Source organism: Symphalangus syndactylus, chromosome 4 (genome assembly GCF_028878055.3).
Source record: "Symphalangus syndactylus isolate Jambi chromosome 4, NHGRI_mSymSyn1-v2.1_pri, whole genome shotgun sequence".
Lineage (NCBI taxonomy): Eukaryota > Metazoa > Chordata > Mammalia > Primates > Hylobatidae > Symphalangus > Symphalangus syndactylus.
Genome location: NC_072426.2, coordinates 46,334,623 through 46,352,057, shown reverse-complemented (window position 1 = coordinate 46,352,057; position 17,435 = coordinate 46,334,623). Strand labels below are relative to the sequence as shown.

At 51.0% G+C, this 17,435-nt stretch overlaps 1 protein-coding gene across 2 annotated transcripts in view; it reads right to left on the bottom strand.

The window, feature by feature from the left end:
* CDH23 (cadherin related 23) overlaps window positions 1–17,435 on the bottom strand; it is a 419,760-nt gene that overhangs the window by 6,679 nt on the left and 395,646 nt on the right. The window contains exons 47-59 of one of the 2 annotated variants that reach the window (XM_055274603.1): window positions 15,462–15,920; window positions 11,881–11,997; window positions 10,523–10,747; window positions 9,821–9,990; window positions 9,472–9,609; window positions 8,346–8,465; window positions 6,049–6,226; window positions 5,704–5,915; window positions 3,115–3,306; window positions 2,843–2,956; window positions 1,698–1,827; window positions 1,337–1,588; window positions 1,097–1,258 (exon numbers count right to left, since the gene is read on the bottom strand). In XM_055274603.1, the coding sequence (XP_055130578.1) occupies window positions 1,097–1,258; window positions 1,337–1,588; window positions 1,698–1,827; window positions 2,843–2,956; window positions 3,115–3,306; window positions 5,704–5,915; window positions 6,049–6,226; window positions 8,346–8,465; window positions 9,472–9,609; window positions 9,821–9,990; window positions 10,523–10,747; window positions 11,881–11,997; window positions 15,462–15,920 (2,469 nt within the window). Of the gene's footprint in view, window positions 1–1,096; window positions 1,259–1,336; window positions 1,589–1,697; window positions 1,828–2,842; window positions 2,957–3,114; window positions 3,307–5,703; window positions 5,916–6,048; window positions 6,227–8,345; window positions 8,466–9,471; window positions 9,610–9,820; window positions 9,991–10,522; window positions 10,748–11,880; window positions 11,998–13,021; window positions 13,342–15,461; window positions 15,921–17,435 lie in introns of those variants that run through there. The other variant, XM_055274604.2, reaches the window with a different exon arrangement.

Genomic DNA, 17,435 nt, shown 5'->3' with positions numbered 1-17,435 from the left:
CTCAAAAGACAATAGATTGGGCTCAAAATTTGTCACTTTCTAGCTGTGTGACCTCAAGAAAGCTACTGAGCCTCTATGTGCCTTGATTTATTAAAATAAGAGCAGTGAGAGCTCAGAGGACAAAGGGATGGTGTCTGCTTGTGTAACTGGATGAGGTGGCATATGAGCTAGACCTTGAAGCGTGGGAGAGGGATATCCGAAGGCAAAGAAGGGGTCAAAATGGCGTTCCAGGCAATGAAGGCAGAGGGGTCAAAGGCCAGGGGAGAATGGGAGAGAGCAGGCCGAGGGGATGCTAAGCAGCTTAGCTAGGCAGGGTACAGGGCCCTTAAGGATAGCAGGTGACTGTGGAACAGAAAAAGGGATTAGGAGGAAGATCTAGTGAGCCTTGAATGCCAGGCCACAGACGAGGCATACAGAGGAGGAGTCTAGATGTAGAAGAAGGGGGAAGGGGTTGGGGCTGGGAGTAAGGTAATGGGACACCCACAGGGGCATCTCCTAGAGCCTGACCCAGAGAGTCTCAGCCATCCACACAGGTCAATGCACAAGCAAACATGCACATCCATAGGTATAAGTATGAGCTTTGAATCCTGGTGCCCCAGTCCTAACACAATGCCTGACATAGGGGAGGGTGAGGTGCACAACTGAAAAAACAGGCAGATATTATGGGAAGGAGAGTGGCAAGATGGGTAGATGGATAGATGAATGAAAGCAGGATGGATGGACAGATGGAAGGAAGAAAGGATGGATGGAAGCACAGACAGATGGACAGATGGATGCAAAGATAAAATGAGGGATGGACAGATAGATGGAAGGATAGATACATCCATACATGGATGGATGCATAAGTAATGGATAGATGAGTTGAAAAGAAGAGAGAATGAAAAGAAAGGGCTGGTGGGTAGATGAAGAGGTGGATAGGTGGATACACTGGAGAACGGATTGCTGAATAGGTGGATGAACAGGGTTGGCATGGCTGGCTGGGGGGCCACCCATATCCTTTGGTGCTCCCACAGACCCCATCTCCCCCCAGATGACAGTCCATGCAGTGACTGAGAGGTCATGGCTAGAGGCCACTTATGTGCTGCCAGGCCCCTACCCATGGTGAAGACCTGGCCCACGTCTTCAGAGTCGTTGGCAAGGGCCCGGAAGTAGTGGATGGCCAGAATGCTGTAGAAGACAAGGCTGTTGTTGCCAATGTCTGCATCCAGGGCCAGCACCTGGATCAACTCTGAGCCCACCTTGGCGTCGGTGGCCACCCCTGCAGGAAGAGGCAGGCGGTGTAAGTGGCAGGGCAGGGGCCACCCCACACCTCGTGCCCAGGCTCCAGTCCCTGCACCTGCAGTGTACTCAGCCTTGGTGAAGCGTGGCGGCTGGTCGTTGATGTCCTCTAGCACAACGCGCACCTCCTGCAGCGTGAGGTCAGCAACCAGGTCAAGGGTTGGGTAGGGTCCACGGGGAGGTGTCCAGCTGCGATTGCTGGAGGCCTTGACGATGAAGGAGAAGATGGCTTCTCGCTCCCGGTCCAGGTCCCGCAGCACCAGCAGACGCCCATCGGGCTGCAGATGGAAGTTCTTCTCTTCATTGCCAGCTGAGGGTGGGACCATGGCACAGGGTGAGGGGGCAGGGCCAGGAGCAGGGCATATGTGAGTCATCTCTAGCCTCAGGGTAATCAGGGCACTAGCTCTGTCCGGCCCCACCTGCGATGAAGTAGTACACGATCGCGTTGGGGCCCTCATCTGCATCCACTGCGCCTGTCACGTTGCCCACGAGGGTGCCGTGTGGTGAGTGCTCAGGCACTGTCAGCAGCTGGTACTGGGGGCTGCCTTTCTGCAGAGGGAGGGGGATGTCATCACAGGGGACCAAGGGAAGACCCGAGCTTCCAGTCCCTGTTTCAGGGCCCTGGGCAGTGACTTTGTAGGTGCTGAGGAAGTTTACTGTCCAGGCCTTATGGGGTGAGTAGAATCGTTGTAACCTCAAGGGAGCAAAGCATGGCCTGGGGACCTAAGCTCTGCCCTCACGGAGTGTTGCCCAGAACCCAAACGAGTGCTTAAGTGAGAGGAGCACACACGTTACTCTTATATGCACATGCATGTGTGTGCACTCACACTCAGCAGTCTCCAGGGAACATCACATCCCATGTGCACACAAGAAGAAAAAGCAACCATGTCAGAGAGTTGAAGTCCACAGGAAGGGCCCTCAGCCTTGCTGTCAGATTGCATGTCAGCCCTGTATCTATAAATCAGAGCTGGGCGGGGCATAGTGGCTTATGCCTGTAATCCTAGCATTTTGGGAGGCCGAGGCAGGAGTTCGAGACCAGCCTGGCCAACAAGGCAAACACCTGTCTCTACTAAAAATACGAAAATTAGCTGGACATGGTGGCGGGCGCCTGTAATCCTAGCTACTTGGGAGGCTGAGGCAGAAGAATCACTTGAATCCGGGAGGTGGAGGTTGCAGTGAGTCAAGATCATGCCACTGCACTCCAGCCTCGGCAACGGAGCGAGAGACTGTCTCAAAAAAAAAAAAAAAAAAAAATCAGAGCTGATTTTCATACTTCGTGTGTGTGTATGTGTGTGTGCAGGCAAAGACGAGGCTATCAGCTCCATGAGTCAGGCATTTTGGTCTGCCTTTTTTTTTTTCAGCGCTCAATATAGCTCAATATAGTGTAACACAGCTGCTCAATAAATAGTTGTTCTTGCATGAAGTGCATGCAGACAGATGTTTCCACGTCTAGCCAAATGTGTATTCTGGCACAGTGTATATAGGAGAGTGTGTGCGCGTGTGCGCTTGCAGGCAGGTGAGTCCCTGTGTGGGTGTGACCAGCGCAGGAGGTGGGCAAGCTCACTGGAGGCCTCACGAAGAGGGGTTCGTTGTCATCGATGTCCTCCAGGGCCACCTGCAGCGGCTGCATAGTCTCGTATGGCACCGGTTGGCCCAGGTCGCTGGCCACCAAGATGAGCTAGGAGCGGAAGAGCACAGTCAGAGGAAAAGACTGGGAGAGGGGGTTGGCTTGGGGACTTCCCGGTGGCCAGGTCCCCTAGAGACTTTCCAGGAGGCGAAGTGCAGGACCCGCGCCCAGAAGAAAGCCCTGCCCCTCACACCGGGCCCCGCCCTTACGCTGTACACCGCCTGAGACTCGCGGTCAAGGCGCTGTGCAGTCTGGATGAGGCCGCTGATTGGGTCGATGGTGAAGAACTCCCAGTCCCGGTTGCCCGCCGTCTTCAGGAAGCTGTAGCGCACCGCCCCGTTGAGGCCCTCATCCTTGTCCGTGGCATAGACCTCGTACACGTTGGAGCGCAGCGGAATCTCCTGTGGGGAGCATGGGGAGGAAGGCTCCTGGACCCCTGAGAGAATCTCAGCTCCTAGGCCCTGAGGGAGCCCTCGCTCTTTCTCCTGCGATAGCAGAACGTCCTCAACAACTTGCAGCACCCGCCAGGAGCACCAGGCTGCTCGGCTGGATTCTCTTGGATTCTGGGCTTCTGCTAGCTGTTGTCCCTCTTCTGTCCTCCTCAACCCAAGCTAAGGCCACTGCACTGACAGTCCAGCCTGAGAACCATATGCTTCAAGCCTTCCCAGGGTGACCATCTTCCCAGGAGCTGCCTCCGCCCTTCCAGTCCCATTCATTGCATGCTGAGGTTTAGGGGACAGAGGGGATCTAAGTGCTGAGGCCACAGCTGCCCTTTGTCCTGTATCAGTCTTGCTCTCTCTGCTACCCCAAACACAGGAATTCTGGGTGTCCCTAAACAACACCATCCATCCAATGGGGTACCTGAAAATGGGGGCGGGGCACAGGCAGGGTGACATGGTGGATAGGATAGGGGTTGGCCACCAGGGTCTAGTCTGTTACTAACCTGCCTGGAACCTGGACATGCCACCTCACTTCCCTGAGCCTCAGTCTCCTGAATGCCATTGAGCTAAGTCCAAGATCTCAAAACCTCATTGAAATCATACATTGACCCATGACAAGGCTGCCCAGGGAAAAAGAAAGGGCAAGTTTCTTTGCTTTTAGTTGAAAAATGATCAGCTCAGCATGGTTTCATTGTTTACCTCATGGATCATGACAACTGGAAGTTCTCAATGGCAGTTACGTCTAATTAATAACAAGTAGGATGACATATAGATAATTAATACATCCTGATTGTTCAGGAGACATAAATCTTTCCAAATGTAAAGCCCTTGAAGGGAAAGTGTTCATAAATGGGGCTTTCGGTGTGAAAAAGGACTAGATTATTATTAATTTATACCCTGCCTCATTCCACAAAAGAGATTTGATGCAGGGGACAAGAATACATAAATTATAACAAGATTGATCAAGTTAAAAAACTAGAGTAAAGAAAAAAATTGGTTGGTCAGGAAGATGAAAGCTGAGGGGTGGGAAGCAAGCTGTAAGCCCTGTCCCTGCAGGGTCACTCAAGATGGCCTGACCACTCTGAAAGGGCAAAGCAAAGAGGACCGACTGCTCAATCACTGCCGATGAGACACTAGACACAAGGTAAAGAAAGCAAAGCACATGGTAAAGGCACAATGCTTCTTCGAGCTTAGCCCTGGGAGAGTTTTCTCCCGCAGGACCTCAAAGAGGAGACAGAGTGACAGGATGGACTTAGCACGGACATTCTGAGATGTGAAGCCTGGGTGGAGTTTGGGGGACAAAGAACAAGTGGGAGACATTCTGATGGTGCCACTACAGAGCACTTTGGGCCTGTGTGCTTAGAAGAAAGGGGGAGAGCAGAAGGCAAAGGAGTACTTCCCCTATCTTTATATGGCAATTTAGACAGAGAAGTGGAAGAACTGGAGAGATTCCAGAATCTTGTCACTTCCCCTTGTTTCTTATTTTGATGCTCATCCTCAGCTCCTAGGCTGTCTCCACACTGTATCAGCAGGAACAACAGACAGACGGAAGGGGCGTGTGTGTTTATTCTGAGACAAGTATGGGGGAAGTTGGCTGTGGAGGAGTCTGTCCTTTTTGGTAGACATCTAGGAGCAAGAGATGGAGTACTTACTTATTAGTCCTGTTTTGCAGAGGAAAGAATAGACTTACAGAAAACAGACTTACAGAAGTCACTTGCTCAAAGTCATTGGGCTGATAAGCGATAGAGTTAGACTTCAACTAAAGATTTTTTTTTTTTTTTTTTTGACAGAGTCTCACTCTGTTGCCCAGGCTGGAGTGTAGTGGTGTGATCTTGGCTCACTGCAACCTCCGTCTCCCAGGTTCAAGCGATTCTCCTGCCTCAGCCTCCCGAGTAGCTGGGATTACAGGCATGCACCACCATGCCCGGCTCTTTTTTTTTTTTTTTTTTTTTGCATTTTTAGTAGAGAGCGGGTTTTACTATGTTGGCCAGGCTGGTCTCAAACTCCTGACCTCAAATGATCCACCTGCCTCGGCCTCCCAAAGTGCTGGGATTATAGGCGTGAGCCACTGCACCTGGCCAAACCAAAGATCTTTTACTAGCACAGCCCATATAGTAACCACTGTTCAATATCGCCCTGTGTGGCACTGGGCAGGTCTGCTTCCTTCTCTGGCCTCAGTTTTCCCACCTTTACAAACTTTTTTTTAATTAAAAAAGTTTTTTTTTTTTTTTTTTTTTCCTGGAGCTACTTTCCTGAAGCCAAGTTTCCCCACCTTTAGAGTGGAGTGCTTCCACTCTTCTAGGCCACAGCTGGACGAAGGAAATACTGGTGGGCAGGAGGCCCTGGGGGCAGGAGTACCTCTCTGATGTGGAGGATGGTGCCGTTGGGTGGGCGCACAAAGACAGGGCGGTTGTCATTGACGTCGATGACCTCCACCAGGAGCATGGTGGTGCCCCAGAGTGGGGGATCTCCACCATCTGTGGCCACCACGGTCAGATTGAACCTCTCGTAGGACTGCAGTGGCCGCTGTGTGGTCACCAGGCCCGAGTCCATGTCCACATGGAAGGCCTCTGGCAGTGGGGGCAGGAGAGTAGCTCTGGTTGAGACATCCTTCCCACGCTTCCCTCTACTCCTGGCCTGGGCTGGCAGGCCTGCCCCTCCCACCCCCCAAGGCATCATGGGTGTCCAAAGAAGGCCACATACCCACGCCAGGGCCCTCAAGTGAGTAGGTCAACTCTCCATTGTGACCTTCATCCTGGTCAGTGGCCATCATGGTGATGACCGAGGTGCCCGATGGCTCATTTTCATACACGCTTGTGCTGAACTGGGGCTTGGAGAACTGTGGCCGGCAGTCATTGACATCCAGCACTTGGATCACCACCTGGGTGGATGGAGGTCAAGGCCAAAGGTAAGGAGCAGGATGGGGCAGCCTCAGGGGACCTGGTCATGCAGGAGTAAGCCTGGATAGAGGAAGGACAGGCACCAGCCTGGGAGGGAGGTAATGTCTTCTAATGTGTTGGAGTCTGACTTGAAGCAACTTATTTAACCCCCTGGGCCTCAGTTTCCTTGGTTGCACAATCCTAGATCCTTGGCACAGTGCCTGGCTCAAGTAAACACTCAACAACTAGAACAGTGGTTAACAGGTAATCTGCACTGGGCCCTGAAGCAGAAACCCCTTATCCCCTCACACCTCCTACTTTGTTCCTTGCTGCTCCCCACAGTGGCCCTATAAATCTGGCTCTAATCTCTATCCCTTAGTGCTGGATTGGTGGCATTCCTCCACTCCCCAAAGTTCTCTTGACTGCGATTTGTGTCTGGCCTGAGACTTGGCTTCCCTGGCTGACCCCCCAGCCCAGGGCAGGTCTTATGGACACAGCAAGCCATGGGGCCTTTGTTCCCTGGCTGCCGGGAGCTGCCTGAACTGCATCCTCATCAGAGCCCTTCACAGCAGTGACTTCATTTTTTTTTTTTTTCGATGGAATTTCGCTCTTGTTCCCCAGGCTGGAGTGCAATGGCGCAATCTTGGCTCACTGCCACCTCCACCTCCTGGGTTCAAACGATTCTCCTGCTTCAGCCTCCCAAGTAGCTGGGATTACAGGCACACACCACCACGCCCAGCTAATTTTTGTATTTCTAGTAGAGATGGGTTTTCACCATGTTGGCCAGGCTGGTCTTGAACTCCTAACCTCAGGTGATCCCCCGCCTCAGCCTCCCAACGTGCTGGGATTACAGGCATGAGCCACCATGCTCCCACCAACAGCCGTGACTTTAAAGATCCCCTTTCAGTGCACAAAGCATTCATGTCCCCAACTGCATATCTGCACCCTCCTTTGCAGATTTGACAATGGAGTCTCAGAGAGGTTAACTGACAAAGGCAGTGTGCTCAGCTCATGGAACTTGAGTCTTCTGGCCCCAAATGCTGTGCTTTTCCCAACACAGCACATGCATATGCGACAGGGATGAGGTTCGGATATGTGCATGTGTTCCCAGCCCTTTCTCTCTACCTGCCAAACTGAAGTGGTCTTGGCCTGTTCAGCTGTTCACACCCCCGACCTTTCAAGAGAGTTTCCTCTGGATGATATTATTGTGAGGGAGAAGTGAGTACTGCGTACAGAAAGATAGGCCTGCCAAAGGCAGAAGGAAAGAGAGAGAAAGAAGAAGCAAAACCTTGAGGCTTGGGACTTTGCATAGAAAAGGGGATTGAGAGCTGAGAGGGTGAGATGCTGGCCTCAGAACAGCTATGTGGACACTGGAATGGGAATGGGGTTATGACTTGGAGCCCTCATAGCATTCTTTAAGAGACATAAATAGGCCGGGCTCGGTGGCTCACGTCTATAATCTCAGCACTTTGGGAGGCCGAGGTGGGCGAATCACCTGAGGTCGGGAGTTCCAGACCAGCCCGACCAACATGGAGAAACCCTGTCTCTACTAAAAATACAAAATTAGCTGGGCGTGATAGCACATGCCTGTAATCTCAGCTACTTGGGAGGCTGAGGCAGGAGAATCACTTGAACCCGGGAGGTGGAGGTTGTGGTGAGCCGGATTGCGCCATTGCACTCCAGCCTGGGTAACAAGAGCGAAACTCCATCTCAAAAAAAAGAAAAAGGGAGAGAGAGACATAAATAAAGATTATTCCTTTATAATTATGTTTGGTTTCTGGACTGTGTTTCTTTCAATGGGACACTATGGTGATACTGGGCCATGTGGAGCCCCAGGCATTATTTGGGTTACACCCAGGTATGTTTAGCCGCCTATTTGCCAAAATATTTTGCCAAATAGCAGTTTGGCAAAGATTTCTCCCAGAGGGTCCCTGTCTTCCTAAGCCACAGCCATTGTAACCCATCCAGTTACCCTCTTGCCTTCTCCTTTCTGTCACTGTGTCTCAAAGGGGACTGGGTGGCTCTGCTCCCAATCTGCAGCAGTCCACTTGCTAGAGGCTTTGCTTGTTGCCCACACAACCCCAGTCCCTGTTGTCCCTGGCCCAGGTTGGCACCCCTCACCTGCACTGAATTTTCACGACGGTTGCTGGCTACATCCCCAGGGTTGTCTTTGGCCAAGGCAGTCAGGATATAGTGGTCCTTCTTCTCCCGGTCCAGAGAAGACAGCACATAGATGTCACCCTAGTAGGGGGAGGGTGGCTTTAGGTCCTTCAATCATTCAAAAGATATTTATTGAGCACCTACTATGGCCAGATGCTGTTATGGGCTCTGGAGATTTGACATTGAACAAAAGAGACAATAACCCCTGCCCCCAGCAAGCTCCCATTCTAGTGGCTCTTCTTGCTCTCACTACCCCAACCTACCTGGGGATGGGGTGACCAGCCCAGCCTGGAGCTACCTGCCTGACCAGGAACTAGCATATAGTAGGTACCCCATAAATATGCAATTGTCTTAATGCCAGGCCTGGAGCCATGTCTGATGGCTCATACCAAGCAGGAAGAAGTGAACCCCACTGAAAGGGCAGAGTGCCAGAAGATGTGGGCAGAGCAGGGCAGTGGGAGGCAAAGTCCAGTTCCAGCCCCAGCAACTGGGGGAGGCCCTGCCTGACCAACCAGCTCCAGGCCACGGGGCTCTCTCTCTATGCTGAAAATAACAGCTTTGAACCAATTAGCAGACATTTGAAATCATCACCCATCTTTTCTCCTGAATTTCTGGTCTTCCACAAGTCTGAGATTCAAGGAAGCGTGTGGGAGGCACCCTTTGGGGCATCCTTCCTTCCCCAGCACTGAGTATAGGGCCATGTATATAGTAGGTGCTCAGACACTGTGCCCACTTTCTGCAGTGCTTCCCCTGCTTCTTTTCTGACTATCTCAAAAAGCAGCCCCAAGGACTTCAATCATGCTTTTTTACTGTGGAGAGGACACATCTCAGATGTTGTCCCACAAAGGGCTCATTCCAAAAGACTTGGCCACTTCCTTCAACATTTGTTGAGACAGAAAGGCCACAGTCTACCAAATGTCTGGGACTCTGAGAACAGGGTTTGCTGACTTGGCTAAAGAACCTCTGGGGCTGCAGATGTCCAGGTGACAAGACCCAGAGGGATTACTGCAATACTTTTGGTGGCTGCTCAGTCTCTGACCCTGGGTCCTTCCCACTTCCAGATTCCAGGCCCTCCATCACTGCTCACCGTGGTGGGGTTGATGGCAAACTTGCTCTCTCCATCTCCAAGGCTGTACTCAATGAGTGCAAAGTTGCCTGAGTCAGCATCAGTGGCAGTGACTGTCAGGATGATTGTTCCCACAGGCACATCCTCAAAGACAGCCTCCTGGAGCCCAGTGGGCAGGGAGAGAGAGTAGGCCAAGGTCAGTCCCAGAGCCCGAACACAGCTCTAGAACTCACTGATGCAGGCATCAAGCTGCTCGTGGGCTGGGCACTCCCAGGGGGCTTAGAGGCTGGCAGGGTGGGAGAGGAAGATGCCCAAAGACCCCAAGGAATGGGCACAGGTCCTGGACCCAGCCTGTGGTCTGGCCACCCACCTGGTAGGAGGGCTGGTCAAAGATGGGGTTGTTGTCATTGATGTCCATGATCTCCAGGTAGACAGGGATCTCAGCTGCCCGGGGCGGGGACCCGTTGTCTGAGGCCCTCACAGTAAAGTTGAGCCAGTGCACCTCCTCGTAGTCCACTGTCTGGTTGGCAATGACCTTCCCTAAGACACAGAGGCCCCCACTGCCATTTTGGCCACTCCTCATTCATGGCAGCTCTCCAAAGTATGAGGAGAAAGACCTGGGCTCTGAGGGGCAGGTGTGGTCATTTGAAGGAGGGTGGTCGGGCAGCACCACCCAGTTGCAGGGCACACAGCAGGGAGGGACTGGTGTCCAGTTTTTCTTATGGAGGGTGAAAAAGCTTCTCCCAGTCACAGGGATGAACATCAACTAGCCCAGGACCTGAGGCACCTCCTTCTTGGCCTTCCTGCTCCCTCAGTGGTACTAATAGTAGGAGCTTGGGTGGTGGGGTATCCCAGGTTTCCGGCAGACATCAAGAGGCTTCCATCCCAACCCAGGAGTAAGCACTCTGTCCCTTCCCCTGGTTTGGGCATCTGGAATCTGGCATGGAATGCTGGCCATCTTGGATCTGGCCCAGTCCACTGAGGGGTCACAGAGGAGCTATGGTCCCTCTTAGGGACTAAGCAAGCAGAGATATATGTCCCCCAGCCCTCCTCTGACAGATTTCTAACCTACCTGCCGAGGGATCCTCCAGCCGGACATAGCCTGGGGGCACCAGGTCCAGCAGGGTGTAGGTGACCAGCCCATTAAGGCCCTTGTCAGGGTCCACAGCTGCCACAGCAATGAGCGTGGTCCCAGGGGTGGCCCCCTCCAGGATCCGCTCCGTGTAGTAGGTGATCCCAAAGGGCTTGAACTGGGGCGTATTGTCATTGACGTCCAGGACGTTGACAGTCAGCTTGGCTGTGGTGGAGGCAGGGAGTGAGGGAGAGGGGAAGGACACCAGTGTGGCTGGGCCAGGCCTTCCTTAGCCTCAGCCAAGCCGGGCGAGCATGGCAGCATCCCACAGCCCCCCAGAGGCTGCCTGAGGATTGACCTGACCCTCAGGCTGCAGCCCAGGAGACTTTCCAGTGGTGTGCTCACTTGCTGTTCCATAAGAGGAAGGGCTAGGTGACCCTGGTGGAGCCCTCAGCCCTTCCTATGCACTGGTTTCCTAAACTGCTCAATGAGAAAGGGCAAGATAATCTTTAAGACCCTAGATCCTGTCTGAGCTGTATGTATCCTCTCTGTGTAACCGGCCTGGGCCCTTAACCATCTGAGCCTCTGACATGGAAGAGATGACCAAGTCTGCCCTTCCTTCCGGAAAATGTGGGCTTCTGGGCTGCGAAGATAAGCAGTCAACATCTGCCAGGACTGGCTTCCCCCACAGCAGCTGTCTCTGCCTCATGGCCGAGGCAACTTGAGGCCACCCCATCCCCACTTCCCCCACTCAACTCTCACTCTGCCCACACAAAATCCACCCCTCTGGCAGCCCCCTCCCAGCCCACGCCTCAGGGTGCAGGCAGGGTGGCCTGGGCCCAATTGGCAGAAGGTAACACTGGGCCCCTCTGTTCTCCACCGTAAGTGCCTGCACCCCCAAAGCAGTGTCTGTGGCCTCAGGTTACCTCCCCTCATTCTTTGCTTCCTCTGTGCTAACCCTGTGGCTTCCTATAAGATCACGGGGTTCCCATCTCACATCCTACCTACACGCTGGTTACCAGTTCTGCTGGCTGAACCTAAGCCTCTGTCAAACCATTTTTTCTCAATCTGTTCCAGGCTCTACCAAGCCTCCTTTCTACTCTGAGCCTGGGGGTTCAGATCATACACAATTCTGAGCTTCTGGATCCTCCACTGCTGAGTTCTACGTAGCCATCACCACCCTGGGCCTCACGGTGGCTGCCACCTTCCATGCCTCTTGTGTTGCCTGACTCCTGGCCCCCAGAGCAACTGGGTCTTGTTGCTCCCTCCCTGGGGACAGACCAGTGCCTATTCCCCACCTGGCCCCTGCCCTGATTGGCTCTGAGTGACCAATGAGAGATGTCTGCAGGGAACCTTACCATTTGGCACACTGACAGAGAGCTCTGGTAGGTCGCTGGCATTGTCAGTCACTGAGAGAGTGACCTCATAGGTGGCAACCAGCTCCCGGTTCATGGGGGACTTCACCATTACAGATCCTGTGGACCAGACCAGGCCAGGTTCAGCCTGAGAAGAACCCCCTAAAATCTGCCCTTCCCAGGGGTGCTCCTGGCCAAACCCTCCCAATCCCCACAGAGAATGACAGTCCCCAGTGGATTCTGGGACTTGAGGCTGGGGTGGGCCCATAGCCTCCTCGTAAGCTTGGGGCATGTGGCTCTGCCCCTCCCATGATGCTTACTAGCTGGGTGATGTTGGGGAAGTTATGTCACCTCTCTGCCCCTCTATGTCTGCATTTGTAAAACTAGATAATTACACTACCGACTGTCAACCCATCCTTTTCTCAATCCCCTACTATTTTGAGGATTAGAAAAACAAAATGAGTTTCCATTTGTAAAGTACGTAGAACAGTGCCTGGCACACAGAAGCTATGTGACTGCTTGTTTAAAAACTGCTGTATTCCCTAACAATGCGAATGTACTTAACACTACTGCACTCTACAATTAAAAAGTGGCTAAAATGGTAAATTTTGTTATGTGTATTTTATCACCATTTAAAAAATGCTTAGATTCTAGGGAGAGCAAGTTTAAAGGAAAGTCATGGTAGCTGAAAAGCCCTGAGGGGTTCCCTGGAGGGGACAGTGGTGGGACTGTCTGGATACTTCAGGCCCATTCCTTTGTCTTGACTAAATAAGGAGTGACATGGGCTGATTGTGGGACAGGAGCATTGGTTCCATGGCAGTCCTAGCAAGGGGTTTCCTTCTGTTCTACCCACTGCCTCCCAGAGTCCCTGCCTGCTCCCCAAATCAGAGAGGAACCCCCCAGAAGCATGGGCTGGGACTGGACAGACCTAGTTTGGCTGACCTCAGTGCTGGCTTTCTTGGGACCTTTCTTGTTCCTGCCTGTTAGAGGGCCTGGTGGCTTCTCCTCCCATTAGCTTCATCCCAGAGTGAGACCTCCTCTCCCTCTCAGGTACGGGGGTCTCTGAGATTCCCTTCCCCCTTGGCAGATCCCCCTGCTGGGCTTCTGTCTTCTGTGGGTCCCCAGCCATGGGGCAGTCACTTACCCTGGGCCGCCTCCTCCTCCTCCTCCTCTTCCTACTCTCGCTCCCTGTCCCCCAGGCTGGGGAGCGAGGATGGGGAGAGGGCGGCTGCATTCAGTCTGCAAAGGCTGGGCCACGGCCTTGGCCCGGGCCCCACAGGACAGGAAGGGTGGTGGGGGTGCGGTGGGCATGGAGGAAGGCAATGGGGTGAGGCAGAGAAGAGATGAGGTGGGAAGTGACAGAGAAACAGAGCTCAAACCTGTGGGCCTGCCAGCCGTGAGGAAGAGAGAAGAGGGTTAACATCAGTTAGTTCAGGGTGCAGTGGGGATGGAGCAGAGCAGGGCAGGGACGATGGTGGGGAGTCAGAGCTGATGGGGTGGGAGGAGGGAGGGAGGGGTGGAAATAGGGAGTGGGGAGGGAAGAGGCACTGGGAAGGAAAACAGGGGAGCAAGTGGAAGCCCATTTGGAGTGGAGAGCTCAGGGGCTGAGGCTCTGGCAAGAAGAAAAGGTAGCAAAGTGGGCAAGGGAGGAGTGGAGGGCTGAGGAGAAGGGGGCAGAGAAGACACTGGAAAGAAAAATAGAGAAGAGAGTCAGTTGGAGGAAGGGGGAACAGGAAGGAGAAAAGCAGTAGGGGATTGAGCAGAGCCTCAAGTTGAGCAGGGACGTGGAGCAGCTCTCCATGGTACTGACCAACCCATGCAGCCAGGAATTTTGCTAACCTAGGATGTAGCTGGTTCTATCTAAATTCTCCTAGTGCTCATGGTTTTTTTCCTTCTTCTGTTTCCCTTTGGGCCTCAAATGCAGATTGAGTTTATCATGCTATTTGGCTCGCTGCACCGTGACCACTGGCACCTCTCTTGTTTTATGTGTGCGTCTACTCCCTTTCATTTCCATACTCCTCTCTCCTTCCCTTCTCCCCTCAGGCAGTCATTGTAATGTATTGAAGTATATTTTTTGTTAATAAAAGTATTTCTGAAAATAATGTATTATTTTGTATGTATTTTACATTTATGGAAATGGTGCTGTGGCATATATCTCATCCCATTTCTTATCCTTTTCAGTAAATACTTATTATTAAGATCCATCTACATTGCTCTGTGTGTGTCTAATTTATTGCTTCTCACTGCTGGCACTGCTGGCTGGTACCCCTATGATGCACACCCCATGATATTTAACTCTTCAGTCTCCCAGAAATGGATACCTGCATGGCCCCAACTCCACCATCACCAATAACACTGCAGTGAGCATCCTCAGACAGTTTCATTAATGCCCTGAGACTTTCTCTGGAACATATACTGGGTAATGGTGGTACAAGTGTACCTTATGCTGGATTGCTATCCAGACAGTGGAATCAGTCACAACTCCTACAGCAGTGCATGAGGGTTTCCATGTCCCCACAAGGTCACCAATATCAACATTGTCCAGCATCCTAATGTCCGCTAATCACGTGTGAAAAACTGATATCTTACTGCTGTTTTAGTGCGTTGTCACAGCCATGTTGGTTTTTCTATAATTCCTCCGGGCTTTCCAAGAAGTACACCTATCAGCTCCATGTCCCTTTCCTAACTCCTTAAAGGACAAAAACACTGAACTTTTGGGAAAATGATAAAGCCATCAGCATTACAATAAGCTACATACATTGTGAAAGATAAGCCATGGTTCTCTTGGTTTTGTGATAGTGTAAGAAAATCACTGATTGCATGCAACTTGCAGAGGATTTAAATGGCCAACATATTTACGAAGAAGGTGTTCAGCCACCTAGTTAGTAAAGAAATGCATGTTAAACAAGGTATCACGGCTGGGTGCGGTGACTCAACGCCTGTAATTCCAGCACTTTGGGAGGCCGAGGCAGGTGGATCACCTGAGGTCAGGATGATCAAGACCAGCCTGGCCAACATGGTGAAACCATGTCTCTACTAAAAATACAAAAATTAGCTGGGTGTGGTGGCACATGTCTGTAATCTCAGCTACTCGGGAGGCTGAGGCAGGAGAATCACTTGAACCCAGGAGGCAGGGGTTGCAGTGAGCTGAGATCTCGCCATTGCACTCCAGCCTAGGCGACAAGAGTGAAATTCCATCTCAAAAAAAAGCCAAAACAAAAACAAAAAACAAAAGAACAAACAAGTTATTACTTTCCTCTAAAATTGCCAACACATGAAAATGTGATCATATTTAATGCTGGGATGATGTGGTGAGATAGGTGCTGTCATATACTGGTAGGGCGAGGGAATCAGGAAGGCCAGAGGAGCTGCTCAAGGGAGGATGAGGAAGCAGAGAAAGAAGGAGCAAGGGGAGAGATGGAAAAGAGAAGGACGTTCTGGTTTCCCTCCAGGGGACAGGGAGAGAAGAGAGTAGCAAGGGAGCAGCAAAGAAAGAGAAAGAAGGAGAAAGAAGGGGGAAGCAGGGAGCAAGGAGACAGGATTTGGAGCTGGGAGGGAGGTGGGAGGGGTGCAGGCCCTTGTACCTGTGTTGATATTCACAGCAAAGGCGTCCTCCTGGTCGGGCACCAGGCGATCAGTGTCATCCTTGGCCACAATGCCAACGATGTGGTACTCTAGCTTTGGGTTGAGGTCGCGGTCAATGGCCATGATATTGGCAATGACAGTGCCTGGCTCAGCTGACTCCAGCACGCTCACTGTCTGGATGGGGTTGAGGAACTCGGGGCGGGAGTCATTGATGTCATCGATCAACATGGTGACGATGGCTGTGCCCGAGAGAGGAACGGTGCCCCGGTCGGTGGCCACCACCGTTAGCCTGTAGGACTCCTGCTCCTCTCTGTCGATGGTGGCATTGCCAACACGGATGACCCCGGTGACTGGATGAATGAGGAAGCGGTCCTGAGCCCCAGCTTCTATTCGGTAGACCAGCTCCCCATTGAGGCCACTGTCCTCATCTGTGGCTGTGACTTGAAGGACTGAGAACCCTGTTGGAGAGGGAAAAGGGAGTAGCTGCGCACAGTGGCCTCTTCCAGAAAGATCTACCAAGACACATTTGTTGGTGATGTACAAGAGGCCCCTTTTCATGGCAGCCTTGACAGCATTTTCTTTTATACCTTTTTCATACTTGCAATTTTATAGGAAAATGACATATTATTTTATTTTATATTCTTTGATTAAACAATATTTTATAATGTAATAATTAGTTGTATCTTCTGCAATGGTCTGCTTTTGTCTTTTGCCCATTTTTCTGTCAATTATACAAGTCATATAATTATGACAACTTGAGATATGTATCTATATATATATATATATTTTTTTTTTGAGATGGAGTCTCACACGGTCACCTAGGCTGGAGTGCTGTGGTGTGATCTCAGCTTACTGCAACGTCCGCCTCCCAGGTTCAAGCGATTCTCATGCAGCAGACTCCTGAATAGCTGAGATTACAGGCACCCACCACCATGCCTGGCTTATTTTTTGTATTTTTAGTAGAGACAGGGTTTTGCCATGCTGGTCCAGCTGGTCTGGAACTCCAGACCTCAAGTGATCCACCTGCCTCAGTCTCCCAAAGTGCTGGGATTATAGGCGTGAGCCACCTCGCCTGGACCAAGACAAATATACTTTTCTGTTTGTTGTTTGCCTCTCAATATTGGCTATAACTATTTGATGTAACAAGGTTTAAATTAGCATGCATAGAAATTTAATATTTTTCCTTTTAAATTCTTTTGTTTCTTTTATGCTTAGAACCTTCTTATCCAGAAATGAGTTATTCACCTAAATTTTCTTCATGTATTGTTTAGTGTTTTCTACTTTTTAATATTTTCTTTTGGTTTTTATTTTGGTATCTGACATGGGAGAGAATCTACACTAAATATTAGATTATTATTATATTAGATTACATACAGATTATAATAATCAGATCTAATTGATTAGATTAGATTAAATAGGTTTTTTGCACACTGAATAAGTAGCTTCCCCATTGGCTTCACTGCTTCCTTTATCACATCATATTTTATTCTTTAATTTACCAGTATCTGCTTCTGGGCTACTTTGTCCTGGAGTCTTGTGCCCATACTGCATGGCCTTAAATACTGTAGCTTTATAATATGTTATAAAATCTGGTAAGCCAAACCTGGCTTATTATACTTATGTTTTTCAAAATTTTCTTATTTTTCCAGAAGTTATATTTTGATTTTGATGGGAATCATGTTGCTCCTATTTTGACTTTAAAATAGTCAGTCTTTCCATCTGGGAATTCAGATGGAGGATACTTAAGAATCTTGTAGGCCAGGCGCGGTGGCTCCTGTAATCCCAGCACTTTGGGTGGCCGAGGCAAGTGGATCATCTGAGGTCAGGAGTTTGCGACCAGCCTGGCCAACAGGGTGAAACCCTGTCTCTGCTAAAAATACAAAAATTAGCTGAGTGTGGTGGTGGGCGCCTGTAATCCCAGCTACTCAGGAGGCTGAGGCAGGAGAATCGCTTGAACCTGGGAGGCTGAGGTT